Here is an 18556-nt window from a genome sequence, read left to right on the forward strand (position 1 = left end):
CTGTGGGCTGTATTGAGAAGGCAATTGGGCCAGATTCAGCCCCCAGGCCTTAATTTGCCTACCCATGCCTCAGTGGATAGTAGTTCAGCTCAGTGGTTCAGCATGCAGAATATGTATCAGGTTCAAAGGTAACAATAAGAAGAATTAAAGGAACTATTGGAAACTCAAGGCAGTAGAGATATAAGATGATCAGAGCCCCACTGAACTTGAAGCATGGGAAGCCCCAATAAAAATTTATAATTTGGCGGGATATTTGGACTACCGGTATATGATATGTATTTTTATAATTTGGAATATTTAATGTGATTTGACTGAATTGTTAAAATGGAAAATTTAATACAAATTATTTTTAAAAAAAGATGTATCAGGTTCAACCCCTGACTTGTTTTCGAATAGCAGACATTGGAAAGACCATTGCCTGAAGCCCTGGAGAACTGTTGCCAGAGCAGATGCAGAGTTTACTGTATCAGCATCCAAGTCAATTCCAGCTCTCTGATTCCTTCCAAATCTATGATTCTGTAGACCAGGGATACCCTATGTGATGACCTCCAGATGTTGTTGGAAAACAACACCCCTCGTCCTTCCCCATTGGCCATCCTGCCTGAGCCTGATGAGAACTGGAAATCAGCATCTGGAAGGTACAACTTATAGGCTACCTGTGCTAGAGACATCAACATGGAGCTACTTGAACACATAGTCTGTCAGTCTCCCATAGTCTGCTGATTTGTCTCCCCCCACTTGTCAGTGGTACTCATCTATACTTGTGGCTGAATCTTAGTCTTTTCAATTTCATTTGGTACTTCCTCAGTTGACCATTGAGGTACTGTAAGGAAGAGGCATCAGTGCTGGTCCTTACCAAGGTACTGGGGCCCCAGCATGCCCAAGGATGCCATGTTCTGGAGAGACATGCCCTTTAGGTTTCCATCTCTTTTCTATTCCATGATGGGCACTACCTTCAGAATCACTTGCAAAACCTTCACCATTAGCTAGTATGGATTCTCTATTTTCAGGTTGTGTCTAGGCATGGCACTGCTAGGTTCTTGAATTAGGAGCATTGCAGGCATATTAGATTCGAAAGAAATAAAAGATTTAGTCCATCTGCTTGTTTCATCTCTCCCTCGCAATCGCTTCTTTGTTATACTCTCAGTTTCACAGTCCATCAGGTTCCAGTGAGTTAAACCCAGCTTCTTGCAGTGTGCCCTCTTGCCCTCTTCCACCTCTGAAAACAGCTTCCCTTAACTTGCAGCCCAAGGAAAAGCCGAGCAATTTGGTGTGAGAGACAATTACCTCTGCTGTTTGAAAAGTTCTCCCTAACCTTTTGTCACAAGTTGAGTAACCTCAGCCTTTCACCCACTGCTGCTTTCTGTGTTTGCTTCTGCCAGGGGACCTCATTAATTGTATTGAACAATGCATGCTAACAGGCAGTAATGCTTTCTCTTTCTTCCAGGAGCTTGTTTGCTAAACAGCAACTGAAATGTCTCTTTTAAGTATATTTAATGCCTATCAAAAGTGCCACATTGATTGTCTTGTGAGAGCTGTTAATTCACATGGGACCTGATTCCGTTAGTTCCTAGACTGGCAAAAGCTCTATGAAGTGAAGTGAATGGGTGGGTGGGTGCATGTGATTCTCAAGCAAATGGTTATTAGCCAATGTTACTTCTACCCAGAATAGACCTACTGATATTAATGCACATGATTAACTTAGTTTCATTAATTTTTACGGGTCTACTCTAAAAAGGACTAGCATTGGAGACAATCCAAAGTCTCCAACTTGCTCACATGTTATGAAGTGAACAAGGACATGCTTACCCTATTACAAATGGCAGGAGTTGATATCAAAGAACCTTGTGACATCATATGGACTAGCAAACTTATTGTGACATAACCTTTCATGGTCTGGAGTTCACAGGGGAATCTAGACCATGAAAGCTTGTGGTATAATAAAACTGTTAGAGCAGCATCCAAACAAATAAAATGCTAATTGGTCAGAGGAATAACTTCATGAGCAATATATTACAACCCTTACATTACAACCCTTATTATCACCCATCTGTCAATACCTCACAGGCCAATGGGTGCCCTCTTCTGTGGAGGAAGGATGGGGAAAGTATTTGTATCTTTACTATATTTCCTATGTATACATGCAGTGTTCAAAACTCCCATTATTCTAGATGCGTTCTACAACATGGAATTTCATTAGTGCGAGCATTTTCTGAGCTTTGGGCACAGTACTGTGCCTAAGATTTCTGAATAAACTGCAGAGTGGAAAGAAAGGGGGACCTTTTACTGCCTCCCCACTTCCAGCTACTCTCTGAAGACTGGAGAAGAGACCCTCTTAAGAATATTAGGGCGGTAGGCAGGGGAAGGACTAGACCATGTGAAAAATGAACATAATATTTTAGCTGCAGTTCATTCGTTTTCAGCTATGTTTTCTTGTTATTAAATAAATCTTGCCTAGACATTCCATTGTTGCGCCCATTTAGCTCCTAGCTTTCCTATCTAAGTTTCTAACCCTGTATACATGTATCTATCATTGCACCGTTTTCATTGACTATTTCTCAAAATTATCAAGGCAGAGGTGAAGGAAGAATAGGCAGGAATAAAAAGGAGGGGACTCAAGTCTATAGTAAATGTCTTATTATTTATTACATTTATTAGATGCATTCTCTCACTGCAGGGAACTCAAGGCATCTTTACAAAAACTAAAACTAAATAAAACTGATCCAATCATTAAAGCCGGGTTGGAGGTGGGGTTGAAAACAGACCCCACCACTCCCCAAAATTTTATAAATTTAAAGGTATAGGGACCCCTGACCATTAGGTCCAGTCGTGACCAACTCTGGGGTTGCAGCGCTCGTCTCGCTTTACTGGCCAAGGGAGCCGGCGTACAGCTTCCGGGTCATGTGGCCAGCATGACTAAGCCCTTTCTGGTGAACCAGAGCAGTGCACGGAAACGCCGTTTACCTTCCCGCCACTTGCAGTTTATCTACTTGCAGTTTGACGTGCTTTCGAACTGCTAGGTTGGCAGGACCAAAATTTAATATTCAACTGTTAAATCCTGTTTTAAGTAGACCTCTGTTGCACAGCACAATTTCCTCTTGGCTGTTGCATACCGGGGGTGGGTTGCCTGTTCTAAAATTCACCTCCATCACTGCAGTGTTTAATGAATCCAAAGAGACAAATCCCAACTTTAAATTTCACTACAGTCAGAGCTGTAAAAACTTAAAGTCCCTTACTTGACACATTTCCATTGATCTCAGAGAAATTCTCAGGAGAAAATTGGTTCTGGATTAAGGCCCTGGAATTAAAATGAGCACTTGGTGGGTACTGAAGAGCTCTCCATGTGACAGACAGCTGGGAAAGTGGTCTACATATGCCAACACCCAAATCTCCCCCCCCAACCATCAATAATTATTTCCAGACTCTCTTCCTATGCGGATAGGTTGAGGAGCTGCAATTGGCATTCATCTGTCTCAAGAGACAACTGAATGTGCCTCCCGGGGTGAAACAATGGAGAACTACAGTACCTGCTGTCACTGCAAAGACCAGTAACTCATAACTGCTGCCTCCCATGTTGTTTTTGCTGCATTTAGCAGTCCCAAAGTGACCTCCCTGGGGTGCAAGCCAGGGCAAAGTGTATGGAGGTCCTGGGTTGTCCAGAAGACAAGACCCCCTCTCGGTCTCACTGATGTGGTCCAAAGGAAAGCAGAGCAATGCATTTGCCACCAGCTTGGCTGCAGGAGTTGCTGGAAGGATTCGTACAAGACGCTATTCAACCATCTTACAGAATCCACTCTGGATTTGTATAGGGTTTACTCCTTCTCCTCCCTGTGGAACGCCCTCCCACCAGATGTCAAAGAGAACAACAACTACCAGACTTTTAGAAGACATCTGAAGGCAGCCCTGTTTAGGGAAGCTTTTAATGTTTGATGTATCACAGTATTTTAATATTCTTTTGGAAGCCGCCCAGAGTGGCTGGGGAAACCCAGCCAGATGGGCGGGGTATAAATAATAAATTATTATTATTATTATTATTATTATTATTACTCCTAAAGATGTCCTGCAAGACAGTGGGTACAGATTTTTCCCCTCTAGGTTTACTTCCGAAGCCTTTACATGAATGTGTATAGCTGCAAGGCAGTAGAGGTTTAGGTTCAGGATATTCCTTCTCCTAAGTGGGCTACCTTCCCAAGTTGTTCATCTACCCCTCACATCCCTCTATGGCCCATGCAGAAACCACCTTCTTGACCATTGGACCCACTATTAGTCTCATCTACTCAGTCTGCCAGGGCCTGTCTTTGCATGCAGTGCAAGTCCCTAACTCACCAAGGATTTGAGAACCCATCAACTACCCTCACCTGGTTTAGGCAGCCAGTCTAAGCCATTTCCCAGGGTGTGGTCACTGTCGCATGCTGACAGCTTCCAGGAATCACAGCTCTCACCTGAAGCTGTAGTAGAGATAATAGAATTCAGTTACTGAAAAGCCATCTACTTCCTCTGCCACTAACCCAGTGCTTTATTATCTACTTAAGGCTTTTCTATGACACGATTGCTTTCTTCACTTATTTCTATTTTACTTTATTGTTATTCATTTTATTTATCTCATGCCCTTTTATCCAAGGAGTTCAAGGTCACATACACAGCTCTCTCTTCTCTTCTCTTCTCTTCTCTTCTCTTCTCTTTTTAATCTTCCCAATGGCCTTATGAAGTAGACTTTGGTTGAGAGACAGTGGCTGGCCCAAGGTCAACTAATGAGCTTCATGGCAAAGTGGGGATTTGAACTCACATCTCCCAGATCTCATTTGGAGGGTGGGCAGGGAGGCAACAACAACCCCAAACCTTTCAGTGCAATAGAAACTTATGGCTGCAATCTTTAACTCACCTACCTGGGAGTAAGCCCCACTGAATTCCATAGGACTTACGTCTAAGAGAAATGATCAGGTTCCAGTTACAGATAGGTAGCCGTGTTGGTCTGCCATAGTCAAAATAAAAAATTCCTTCCAGTAGCACCTTAAAGACCAACTAAGTTAGTTCTTGGTATGCGCTTTCGTGTGCATGCACACTTCTGAAGTGTGTATCTGAAGAAGTGTGCATGCACACGAAAGCTCATACCAAGAACTAACTTAGTTGGTCTTTAAGCTGATACTGGAAGGAATTTAGAAATGATCAGGGTTAGAACAGCACAGCCAAACCTTCTCACTGAAAGGCTACCTTACATTTTAAAAAATCAGGCAAGGAAGGGTTATGTGAGGTGCATTCAAACATGCAACACCCTCTGTATCTGCCATCTAAAATGCTCTGCTAGAGAAAGACCCTTGACATTGATTGGATAAACAGGTCCTTCTTGTTGCTCCTGGCAAGGAAGAGTACAAGCTATCAGGCTCTTAACTGTACCACTACCAGCAGAAGTTGCTGTAATATTCTGAATGATTGAAAGGCATCAAATAAATAAAAGACCCTGGAGGATACATTCAAGATATTTTCTGGTATTTAATGAATGCATTTCCAGCAAAATGCTTTGTAACAGCATTAGTATTGTGACTGGGGTGGGGAAATGCCCACAGATGTTTATGCATACTAGAAAGATATCCATCCTATATATCAGAAATGGGCAACCTGTGGCCCTGCAGATGTTGCTTGAGGACAAAGCTTGTCATCCATGACTACGGGCCATGCTGGCTGCGGTTGAAGGGAGTTTGAGTCCCACAATATCTGGAGGGCTACAAGTTGTCCACCCTCATTATATACTAATAAACTCATTTTCAGAATATGAGTCCTTATACAAACAAAACAGCACCACACATACAGGAGGTAAGGATCAGCAAGCCCGGGGTACCAAAAGTTGCAGAAAGGTACAGACCCAACAGCAATACTGAAAAAAGTGAATCCCATGCTAATAATAATAATAATAATAATAATAATAATAATAATAATTTATTACTTATACCCCGCCCATCTGGCTGGGTTTCCAACATCTGGGCGGCTTCCAACAGGAGATTAAAAATACATCAAAACATCAGTCATTAAAAAACTTCCCTAAACAGGGCTGCCTTCAGATGTCTTCTGAACATCAGATAGTTTATCTCTTTGACATCTGGTGGGAGGGCATTCCACAGGGCAGGCGCCACCATCGAGAAGGCCCTCTGCCTGCTTCCCTGTAACCTCACTTCTCACAGTGAGGGAACCAACAGAAGGCCCTCTGAGTTGGACCAGTGTCTGGGCTGAACGGTGGAGGTGGAGACACTCCTTCAGGTATACTGGGCCAAGGCCATTTAGGGCTTTTAGGGCTAGGGATCATTAGGAAAGAAATCCAAAACTGCCAGTATCTTAATGCTGTTATACAAACTGATGGTGTCACACACTTGGAGGACTGTGTAACAACAGTTCTGGTCAGCTCACATCAAAAAGGATATTGAGGGTGAAAGAGGAGAGTGCAAAATATGGTCTGAAGCTCAACATAAAAAAAACAAAAATCATGGCCACTGGTCCCATCACCTCCTGGCAGACAGCAGGGGAAGAAATGGAGGCAGCATCATAAAAAGCAGAGACATCACCTTGCCGACAAAGGTCCATATAGTAAAAGCCATGGTTTTCCCAGTAGTGATGTATGGAAGTGAGAGATGGACCATAAAAAAGGCTGATTACCGAAGAATTTATGCTTTTGAATTATAGTGCTGGAGGAGACTCTTGAGAGTCCCATGGACTGCAAGAATATCAAACCTATCCATTCTTAAGGAAATCAGCCCTGAGTGCTCACTGGAAGGACAGATCCTGAAGCTGAGGCTCCAATACTTTGGCCACCTCATGAGAAGAGAAGACTCCCTGGAAAAAAACCCTGATGTTGGGAAAGATGGAGGGCACAAGGAGAAGGGGACGACAGAGGACGAGATGGTTGGACAGTGTTCTCAAAGCTAACAGCATGAGTTTGACCAAACTGCGGGAGGCAGTGGAGGACAGGAGTGCCTGGCGTGCACTGGTCCATGGGGTCACGAAGAGTCGGACACGACTAAACGACTAAACAACAACAACAACCACAGAAAAGGGTGACAAAAATGATCAAGGCGATGGAATGAATCCTGTTGGAGGAACGATGACAGCATTTGAGTCTTTACCGTTTCGAGAAAAGGCAAGTAAGATAAATGTATAAAAAATTGTGCATGGTATGGAGAAAGAGGACAGAGAAAAGTTTTTCTCCCTCTCTTATAACACTTGAACTCAGGAACATCCAGTGAAGCTAAATGATGGGAGATTCAAAAAAGACCAAAAATAGGACTACTTCTCCACACTGAGCTTAGTTAAACTACGGAAATTGCTCTCCCAAGAGGTATTGATTGCCACCAACTTGGATGACTTTATAAGAGCGTTAGACAAAATCACGGTGGATAACGCTATCAATGGCTGTTAGCTAGGAGCCAGCAATCAGGGCTGAATAATAAGACAGCAATCCTAACCCCAATTACATGGGAGAAAGCCCCACTGATTTCAATGAGACTTGCTTTTGAGTAGATAGGGTTAGGATTGCAGCCTTCGAAAGAATCAACGGACAAGCAAGGTAATGGAGCAAGCCAGACGCTAGGCTCAAAGGATACCAGCATTCTTGTAATTCAAGCAATGCTTAACTGTTAGAAGATGCCTTCTCATAATCCTTTGTGTCTAGCTGAGTCAATTAGCTGTGAGACTTGGGGTTCTAAAGCTTCTAGCTTGGGCTGCTATAGTTCCTACTGCCCTCTTAAAACAGCCTGAAATAAGATAGGGAGAAAAGAAGATTGTGAAAGAAGGCAAAAGATGACCAGTGGTATGACCATTGCAATTCACCCCAAAGCGATTATGTATTTTTACATTCTTTTTCAAATAAAATATCACAAAGTCCAGTGTCACCAGGAATTTGCAACTAATTAATATATATCGTACCATTGGGTTCATCTGGCAAGATGCCAGATGCCACCTAGTGCTTTGAATTCAGGAATGTCCTATCAAATTTAATATTCTATTATCATCAAGTTTCATGGATGAAAGCCTGTATAGAATGGATGAAAGCCTATATAGAATGGCTTCAGCTATTATTTATTTATTTATTTATTTATTTATATTTTGCTTGTTGCTTTATCTTGCCCAAAGCAGCCCAAAGCGACTTACAACCACCATAGCAGGCCACCATAAGGCAATGGAAATCCTGCACTCCTTGTCCCAGGTGACCAATAAGCGTATAGTGCATGGGTAGCCAAACTAAGGCCCAGGGGCCAGATCCAGCCCAATCACCTTCTAAATCCAGCCCACGGATGGTCTGGAAATCAGCATGTTTTTACATGAGTAAAATGTGTCCTTTTATTTAAAATGCATCTCTGAGTTATTTGTGGGGCCTGCCTGGTGTTTTTACATGAGTAGAATGCGTGCTTTTATTTAAAACGCATCTCTGGGTTATTTGTGGGGCATAGGAATTCGTTCATCCCCCCCCCCAAAAAAAAATATAGTCTGGCCCCCCACAAGGTCTGAGGGACAGTGGATCGGCCCCCTGCTGAAAAAGTTTGCTGACTCCTGTGGCAAGAAGAGGGCCACTTGTTGATGGACTGGTGCTAGATCAGGGCATTGTAGCTCTTCACAAAGCATACTTGGCAAGCAGCTGCTTTAGGGGGGCAATATGGAGCAGCATTAGTAGCTGTGCTGCCTGCTTTAGAAGTCTGCTTGATTCTAATACATACTAACTGCACAGTTGTAAACAAACAAAAGCTAAAATAGCATAAGTCTCCAGTGTGCTCTCTCATCCAAATTCCACTGGCACTGCTCCAAGATTTCTCACTGCTCAGGGAAGCAGTGAGAAATCTTGAATAGATGCAGTTGTTTACTCTCGTGTCAAACAAGAATTTCGCAAGTTGGCATTTGTGTCATAACTGCAGCCCCCCTCCCCCAAAGTACCCAATCATTACCTTAGCAGCTTGCCAGAAGGAGCCAACTCCATCGGCACAGAGAACAGTCATGGATGACACCTTGAAGGCACCATGTTGCCTATTGCTGAGCCAGGCAGTGCATACTCCCCACACCCAACTCACTTCAAGCAACTCTTTTTCTTATATTGTAAGCATTGCTTTTATTCTAGTTCTGTGTCAATAAAAATGCACAGGATGGATTCATTGCCTATTTAAAATATTTGTATACCATTTTTTTTTCGGGTGACCCTCATGAAGCACCTTGCTTAAGAATACTAAAACTGTAAGTAGGAATGTGTGGTGTAGTGGTTAGAGTGTCAGACCAGGACCTGGAAGATCAGAGTTTGAATCCCCTCTTGGCCCGCAAAGCTCACTGGGTGACCTTGACTCAATCAATACCTCTCAGCCTAACCTAGTTCACAGGGTTGTTGCAAGGATAAAATGGAGAGGAAAAGAGCCATGTGTGCCACACTGAGCTCTTGGTAGAAAGGTGGGGTATAAATGCTAATGCTAATAATAATATTAATGTGATTATATAGCAAGGACAAATCTGCCCCGCCCCCAGATCAAGTAAAACAATAGAAATACTTAACTAACTGACCAATCATGTCAGTTCTCCCCCCCAAAAAAAAGCCCTGCCCCCCCCACAAAAATTCTGGCTATGCCCATGATAGTGGTCAAACCTAACAAATGCATATTCTTGCTATTTAGCAGGAGAAAGGGCTAACACCGCAGAGACTTCTCCCTCCCTAACCCCAGCTGCAGAGAGGGAGGAAGACACCTTGTGCATGTTCAGAGGCACTGTGTTCCGACTTCACAACTTTTGAAGTAGTGATTTTTAAAAGGGGGCCTCCTCATCAGTGAATCGAAGAGCTGGCCTAGCTTCACCCTCTTCCCTCAATGGCTTTGCTCCCTTCCAAACCCAGCGCTTTGGAAGAAACTTCCCAACCAACCACCTCCCCGAGAAAGGCATTTTCAAGCAAGACGCTCTAGCTGAAGCGAACAGTGAGCCTGCTCAGCTCAGCCTCACCTCCTGCGCTGGGATAGGTGTCCCAGACGGGCTTCCTCAGCTGGTGGAAGACGAGCGAGTGAAGCGAACAGGCAGCTCGACTATGTGAATGTAGATGAGTTTTTCATCTCCTCGGTCCTCGCCCTCCCTTTCTCTCTCTCTCTCTCTCTCTCTCTCTCCCCCCCCAACCCAACAAAGCACGTGACTTCGCACCGGCGCTCTGCGAGAGGGAGAAACGATGCAATTGCGAAACGCACACACACACACACACAAGGAAGGAGGCTGCGATCAAGTGCGACGCCTTTTCTCTCGCTCCATCGTTCCCTCCTAACATCCTTATTCTCTCTGGATGTATGTCTCGCTTCTTTCTTGCTGCACGAGCCGGGCTGGCCTTGTGAGGAGGGCTGCTTGGAAAGCCTGGATCGCCCGCGCGCCCGCCCGCTTGGTCGTGTCCTTTACTGTCTGTGCGACCCCCCCCCCATCTCCATCCCTATCCCCTGCCCCCATCGCGAGAGCCTCCCTGCAACCTCCCTTCCAGAGCCGCGAAGAAGGGTCTTCTCTTTGCCCGCAAAGCCGCCGCCAGAGAGTAGATAGGAAGGTGACTTGAGTCCTACCAGCTGCTGCTTGCAAGAGGAGGAAGCGGAGAGCGCCGTGGTGCTGAAAGGACAGCTCCTTCTTCAGCATCGCCTTGGCTCTAGACATCCGCCGGTCTCTCTCCTCCCTGCCTCTTTCTAATCAAGGATAGGGGAGGAAGAGGGTAAGGCGGGGGACTTGCCCAGACCTCCCTCCCTCCCTCAGCTCTCACCCCCCCACCTTCTGCAGGCAGGTACTTCTGCCTTAGATGCTGCTGCAGCTCCGAGGGCACCGGCGACCATGCCTTGATGCCCGCCACCCTCCCCAGCGGTGTCCATGGCGGTGGCAAGGAAAATAAAAACTTTGTTGACTGTGAATATTTTGGTCTTTGTGGGGATCATCCTCTTCTCGGTCTACTGCAGGATCCAGGATCGTTCCCAGGAGTTGGTGCAGATTGTCAGGAGCGCCGACCGGCGGATGAGGAGCCGGAATACCAAGGTGGGAGCCCTCCTGGACAGGGAGTCCATCCTGCAGCGGCTGGACCACCTGGAGGAAGTTGTGTACAACCAGCTCAATGGTAAGCCGGCAGGAGGATGAGCACAAGTGTCTGGGGGCGGTGGGAGGGTTCATAAAGGGCTTTGGGGGTGGATTTAAAAGTACAGCCTGATACTCAGCTAGCTCTCTCTGTGTGTTTGTGTGTGTTTTTACCATGCAATGGTTAGACCACGTGGAGTTTTCTAAGGCTTGGACAAATCACATGGTGCCCCTGTTGAACAGGTCAGTGGAATACCCACGAGCCTCACAGGTACAGGAGGTGTGTTTAAGATAGAGGAGTTGCTGGAAAAGGGGACAATATAGGATATTTTGATTCAAGCATCTTCTGAGTACTGGCTCTTGAATGTAAAGCTAGGGTAACTCTGGGGTTCTGCTCAGGCAGCTAGGGTAACTCTGGGGCTTTAGAACTTGAGCACGAAGTGGGCATATATCACATACTCATAGTTTAGGGTCCTTTGTTCTTCTTTATACCTAATAGCAGCCAGGATTTATTGCATTTATTGAAGGGTCTAACAATGTAGATAGATAATGGCCAATAATTTTACAATCTCTGTAAGTTTCAAGGAGATCTGCATTTTGTGTAGGCCAATGGTGAGACAAGTGGATTTCTTTATTTTCTGCTTGTTTGCTTGTTAAAAACTGCTTGTTTGCTTGATTTTTTTTTTAACCACTTCAAACAAACCTCGGAGAATCATAGAATGGTGGAGTTGGAAGGGACCCCAATGGTCATCTAGTCCAACTTCCTGCAATGCAGGAATCACTGAAAAAGAATCCCAGACAGATGATGGCCATCCAGCCTCTATTTATGGACTCTCCTTCATTGGAGGTTTTTAACTTTCTGAAACAGCCTGTTTCACTGTGGAGCAGCTCTTGCTTTCAGAAAGTTATTTTTAATGTTTAGTTGGAATCTCCTTTCTCGTAATTTCAAAGCAGTTCAGATCAAAGTGGTTTATAAAAAGTCTGTGTTCAAGACTCACTTGTGCCACATAATCATAGTTTGCTGCTGCAGTATATGAACTTCTATTCCCCATCTGTAAAAATAGGATTGTGTGTTCTCACCTGTATGTATATCACTTGAATTCTCATCACATGTTTATGCAACACTTAGGACTGGTTCAGACATGCATCACTTCATCTCACCATGCTCAGGAAGTGAATTATAAACTGACTGTGGGAGTGACAGCCATGGTAGTACCAAAAATTATGGTGGGCAGTGTAAGGCATGAGAGGGAACATGGAGAACCTCCAGATGTTGGTAGGCTACAACTTCCATAACCCACGACAATTGAGCATGCTAATGGGGGCTGATGGCAGTTGGAGTTCTGCAACATCTGGAAGGTCACTTGTTCTCCAACTCTAATGCAAGGGATGATGCTCTGGACCCAGCCCACAGCCCATTGGGAAAGAGAGGCTTCACTCTCCCAGTTATGGGGATTTGCTCCCATGGAACTGAAAGGTGCAGTATCACAAAGAGTTGTAGTCTAGTTGTTGCCATAACATGTGGATGGCCCCACATCACTAGAGAGCTAAGAAGCCCTATATGGTTGGTTGACTCTAAGGATGTGTGTAAGAGTAGGGATGCAGTTGATTAAGGAGAAATCTCAGGGGGCTCTGTTTGGGGTACAGAAGCAGCCCCAAGAGGAGGCAGAGGAGGATCCCAGTCTGGTTCAAGCCACTTTCCTCTGTCCAAGGCACACTTTGATGTGCTTGGTGGTTGCTATCCTAACTGCATACTGACTTCACTGGGCAGTGTGATACAAATGTTCTATCTGTGGCTATTGACCTGTGCTGACTCATTCACATAATCAAATTATGTATTGGTTCCACAAGATGTGAAGAAATACCAGTCATGAAAAACTCACAGATGATGGTGTAAACCATCTCTCTTGTAATCAAAGCCAACATGAAAGTTCTGGCTATGCTGTTTGATCTCTGATGTCCAGTGATGGCTCACCTCTTGATAGAAGTCACCTCTTGATACTGGAGTCACTTATTGTGATGAACATCAGCAGGCATGAGCCAGCCATACTGACCTCTCTATTGGCACTGCAAACATAGTACACATTGTAAAGCACTTTGCAAGATTAAAAATGTGATAGAAAATATAGTTGCAGTAAAAGGTTGCATTGTTATGTTGAAGGTGGATGTTTAACATCCTTTGTACTCTTCTTCGAGCGCCATTTCTGTATCACTTCTGCTACCACTGTTCCTAGTCCTCATTAAGGGCAGAGACCAATTTTATTTTATGAAAGCATACAACAGTTTTTTATCAATCCTACTTGCTGCCCCCCCCAAGTTTGGTTTTGGTTTTTTTTTTCTTCAAAAAAGATCTCATTAGATGTACAGATGAGAACATGTTTATTTGTGGGTTTGAAACAAGATGACTAATAAAACCTGTTTATGTTACTCCCCATCTTCCCTGTGCCTGATGCATCACAAGTGCATTCTGATTTTACAGATATTCATAAGCAGCTAAATATGAACCCCTAAGGGAGTTACAGCATACAGTAATGAAATTTTGCAACAGTTTGGGAGGAAGGAATGTGTTAGATGTAATGTTGTGCCTCAACTCATGTTTAGCGACCAATAAAGCTACATAGATAAGAGTAAGGGCACACTTGTCATATGCAGAAAGTTGATTTCCAGTGCAATACTAAATGGAGTTGGGCAGGGTATGTGTTTTCAAAGATCACCCATATCTTCAAGAATCCTGGATGCTTATGGTGCATGGCAGACTTACCACATTTTCCCTACATGGGGGTACTCTTCCCCCACCCTTGGGTTCAATGGGGAGAAACTGAGTTGCAGCAGATGCAGGCTGGCATAGAGGGGAAGCCTGATCCAGGGACTCGTCAATGAACAGAAGTGCGGCTTTCATTCTTCTGTGGGCCTAATACCAGCTACCACTAGTGAAACAACTACCAGTGGTAGCACTATGCCTGTGGAACTTAATAACAGACATGCACTACCCCGGTGAAGCTCTTCTTCACTGGAAGAGATGCACCTCTGCTCAGATCCAGGCAGTGGATCTGTGGGATAGGATTTCTCTGGTCAACAGGTGTCATTTCAACTTTCAAAAGCAGAGAAAGTAAAATGGTTAAAATCAATGGTTATATTTCTGATATTTTTGCATAACACAGTGCTTTGCTTGCTGGTATATTTCACAGTGAAGTTGCACTGTGACGCCTTTGCATGAGGAGGCTGTGCAACAAAGTTTGTTGAAACTTCGGTGATTTTTTAAAGACATGGATCAGGCCCTCCAGTGCGTGAAGAGGGTACTCATGGAATGATCCATTGCTGCTGGTGGTTTCTCTTTTTCTAAGACCCAAAATGAGAACTTCACAAATAATATTTGGAGGAGGAAGTTGTCCACTCTCTAGGTCAAGATGTAGAATATGGATGGGAATTCTGCAGCCCTCTAGATGTTGCTGGACTGATTTGTCCCAGCCTGCTTGGTCAATGATCAGTGATGAATGCCTGAAGGGCCACAGGTCCCCCAGCCCTGATGTAGAACATCTAAGTGAAATATTTGTCCATGCTTATGTGCTCAGAGCACTAAGACACATGGATTTCAATATCTGCAACTATAAATATGTGGATGAAGAAGGAAGGACTCATATCAGGTATTAGATAGGCAACCTATGAGATGCTAACTGGGGATTCAGGTTGTGTGTGCACCAACACACTGCTTTGGTAAAAGACGGGAACTGCTATTGCACCGGACTGCTTACATGAAACAACCAGAGTAAGTCAGGTGGTACTCATTAAGCCCATCATTGGGTTAGTATTGCTAATAAGGATACTTTGCTCTTGCTGCCCATGAGTTATCTTTGCTTTCCTTTGCTTGCTTCCCACTCAACAAGAACCAGTTGTAACGAGAGGGCAAATGTGGAGGACCCCTTTAAGAAGAACCGTTGACCATAGCATCTTATCTAGCTCCGCATACCCTAATTTGCAGCAGCTGGAGGAAAATATTCAGATGTATGCAAGGATCTCTGTGCACCTACTCACACACTTAACATATCTATACCATGCCTTTTGTGGAATAATGGCATTAAAAGCTATCTCAAAGGTAATCTAATCCAACACCATGCCAATACAGGAAATCCATGGCTGTAGCATCCCAATTAAAATGTTCGCAGCTGGTTCCATGAAAGAGAGAGAGGGAGAGAAAGAGAGGGGGAGAGAGACTGTAATAACGATGCAGGACAATAACTACACACAGAGACCATTCTCCATCTGTGCAGAAACACACACACACACCCCTGAGTAAAATGGGAGCCCAAGATGAAGCATCCCAGCTCCAGTGACAAAGAGTCAAGGGAACAAGTGATGAGAGGGAAAGTACCACCTATTTAATTAATTAATTAATTAAAGCAAGCATCAATTTAAACTGTGAAGAGACCATAATTAAGGGCATTGTATGCTGGAAGCTAAATCCTGTAAAAACTCAGAGATTAATCCTAAAGGTATTAAGCCTGTAGAAACTTCGTTTCCAGCAGGGAATCTTGATGAGCTACAATAAACCAAGATAAAATCCCAATTTTTATAGAGAGGGTAGAAAAAGAAAAGAAACCCACTTTCATGCAGTGCAGACACAGCTAATGGGAGATTCAGATTAGAATTAAAAAGGTAGGCTTAAATTTTTGTGCAAAGCTCAGTATAGCCTTCAGTTTCAGCTTTCAGTTTAGTATAAAACCTAGCTTCAGGTTTGTTTTGTTTTTAAAGCCAGAGGGTTAATCTCTACCCATTGTCCACTCCTGTGAAAAACAATTCCTATTCCCAGGAAGGTAAATTGCCCCAAACCCACCTTCCTTTCAAGTTTCTGCTCACTGGGATGTAGCCAGGACTATAATTTTGGAACAACCTAGGGATTCTACCCCATGAGCAAGAGGGGAGTCCCAGATGATGTAGTGTCTCAGCCTGTGATAGAGCATCAAAATAACAAGCAAGTTAAGCAGGCAACTGAGACCAGCTGCAAGACAAGAAGGTCGAGATGGGCAACTCTGCTCTTCTCCTTAGTAACCTAACGCATCTCAGTTTTCCAGGTAAACTAACTCACCACCCTATAAAAACAAATGTGCAGGTAGAAAGTCAGCAGGGTTGTGAGGACTGTTCAATATATTTTACAGAATGTCACATGTATAACTATCTGCTTGCTGGACAAAGGATATGAGTGTGTACCGTATTTTTCGCTCTATAACACGCACCTGACCATAACACGCACATCGTTTTTAGAGGAGGAAAACAAGGGAAAAAATATTCTGAATGAAACAGTGGACGTATCATTTTTGTGCTTCATGCTGTGGCCACAGACATGTGATCTGATGGTGAATTTGGGGTGACCCAATGCAAAAATCCTGAGGATCCATGTGGACCCATACTTTTTAACCACGTTTTTGCACCATTGCAGCCCCAGGCAACAGTGGGTGCGTGATTTTTTTTGGGGGGGGGACAGGCTGTAGTCATGGACATGCTATGTGCTCTGATGGGGAATTTTGGCTGACCCAATGCAAAGATCCTGAGGATCCATGTGGATCCATGCTTTGTAACCACGTTTTTGCACCATTGCAGCCCCAGGCAACAATGGGTGTGTGATTTTGGGGGGGCAGGCTGTAGCCATGGACATGCTGTGTGCTCTGATGGTGAATTTGGGGTGACCCAATGCAAAGATCCTGAGGATCCATGTGGATCCATGCTTTGTAACCACATTTTAAGTGGGGAGGGAAGGAAAAACACAGAAGGCTAAGAATGCAGGAGAGGGCTATAACGTGAGGAAAGGAAGGCAAAAGTTTCCCCCCACCCACCCACACAAGCCAGCCAGCGTGTGCGCGCGCTCTCTCTCTCTCTCTCTCTCTCCCTCTTTAAATGGAAGAAAGCATATTTGAATGCTGTGTGTCTCCAAAAACAAAAAGCAGGAAGTCAAATCAGAATTTTAAGCCGAACCTGTAATCTCTCTTCCCTTCACAAACATTGTTCCCTCCGGAGCAGGGAGAGGATAGAAGGACGGACGCTCTGCTTTCCTCTCTTCTTGCCTGGAGGGGAGGGGCTTTCCCTGCTCTTTGTTCCGTTTGAGCAAACACAGTAACGAAACAGAGAGGGCGGGCAGTAAGACCCTGAGGCAGAATGCAGGAAAGCAACAGCTTCCTCTCTTCAGGCTTCCCTTCTCCCTGAAGCGCGGTTTGATTTTTGCCTCATTTTTCGGCTCCAGGGACCACACATTCGCTGCATAACACGCACAGACATTTCCCCTTCCTTTTTAGGAGAAAAAATCTGCGTGTTATAGAGCGAAAAATACGGTAATCAATAAGTGTCTGATCTGCAGGGAGCAAGTTCATTCCCTTGAGGCCAAGGTAGCTGACCTGGAGAAGCATAGAGAGTCAGAAAGGTTATTTGACAAGGACCTCAGAGATGTGATAGCTGCCTCTCAATCCCAGGATGAGAGTTCCCTAGCTACCATGGATGCCTCATGGATCAATCTGAGGAAGAGGGAAATGATCTCTTAGAAGGCATTCATTGCCTCTTTCAGGATGAAGAGCTATCCTTTCCTGAGGGTGCTCCTCTGGTGGGTGGAAAGATCTTAGCATGTGGATGATGGAAGCATTAGGGACTTAGATAGCTGGGTGTGTGATGGGCAGGCAGACCACATGGTGAGGCTCCTGTAGAGGCTCCTGCCATAGCCGCGCGTCACCTCTCCAGCTGGGAGAGGGTCGCGGGGGGCTGCTAAAGAAGCACCCCGCGACCCTCTCCCGGCTGGAGAGGTGACACGGGGCTGTAGAGGTTCCTGCCATAGCCGCGCTTCACCTCTCCAGCCGGGAGAGGGTCGTGGGGCTATGGCGTCTTCGCTCCATAGGACGCACACACATTTCCCCTTCATTTTTGAAGGGGAAAAAGTGCGTCCTATAGAGCGAAACATACGGTAAATCCACTATTCTTTAAGTTTTGGAAATCCAGCCTTTGTCAAACGCAGAAACATTTTCTTGTTCCAGTTCATCAACTTGGCATTTCCTTGGATTTGTTAAATGGTGGGGAAGTTGTGGCCCTCCAGATGTTGCTGAACTCCAGTTGGGGCTGATGGAAGTCAGGGTCCATGAAACATTTGGAGGGCCACAGACTTCCCCATCCCTGCTTTAGTAAAAAGTTGATGCCGTACTTTTGTTTATATGATTTATAAATGCCCTTTGTTCAAGTGACAGGGTGGTCAAAGCATGGAATAATAGAATCATAGAATTGTAGGGTTGAAAGGGACCCTGAGGGTCATCTAGTCCAACCCCCTGCAATGCAGGAATCTCAGCTTACCATTTTACTGAAATCAAGATACAGTATGTCCACAGCATTCCTCCGATCCACCAAACTTGTAACCTCTATCAAATGAAGAAATGAGATTTTTCTGGCATGACTTGTTTTTAAGATACTAGTGCTGGGTCTTAGTAAACATCCTTTTCTAAGTCCTCACAGACCGTTGAATTATCTGTTCTAGGACCTTTCCTGTATC

General features: G+C 44.6%; 1 protein-coding gene and 1 long non-coding RNA gene across 3 annotated transcripts in view; one reads left to right on the plus strand and one right to left on the minus strand.

The window, feature by feature from the left end:
• LOC309521199 overlaps nt 1-10644 on the minus strand; it is a 29967-nt gene extending 19323 nt beyond the window's left edge. For both annotated transcript variants that reach the window (XR_014214555.1, XR_014214556.1), the window contains exon 1: nt 10548-10644. This is a non-coding gene — a long non-coding RNA (uncharacterized lncRNA). The remainder of the gene's footprint in view (nt 1-10547) is intronic.
• The window catches only part of GALNT9 (polypeptide N-acetylgalactosaminyltransferase 9), a 204534-nt gene continuing 196108 nt past the window's right edge, over nt 10131-18556 (plus strand). Inside the window, exon 1 of the mRNA XM_082203220.1 lies at nt 10131-11083. Within this exon, the coding sequence (XP_082059346.1) occupies nt 10843-11083 (241 nt within the window). The 5' untranslated portion in view covers nt 10131-10842. The remainder of the gene's footprint in view (nt 11084-18556) is intronic.

This window comes from Podarcis vaucheri (genome assembly GCF_965113315.1).
Source record: "Podarcis vaucheri genome assembly, chromosome: 16".
In the NCBI taxonomy this organism is placed as follows: Eukaryota; Metazoa; Chordata; class Lepidosauria; order Squamata; family Lacertidae; genus Podarcis; species Podarcis vaucheri.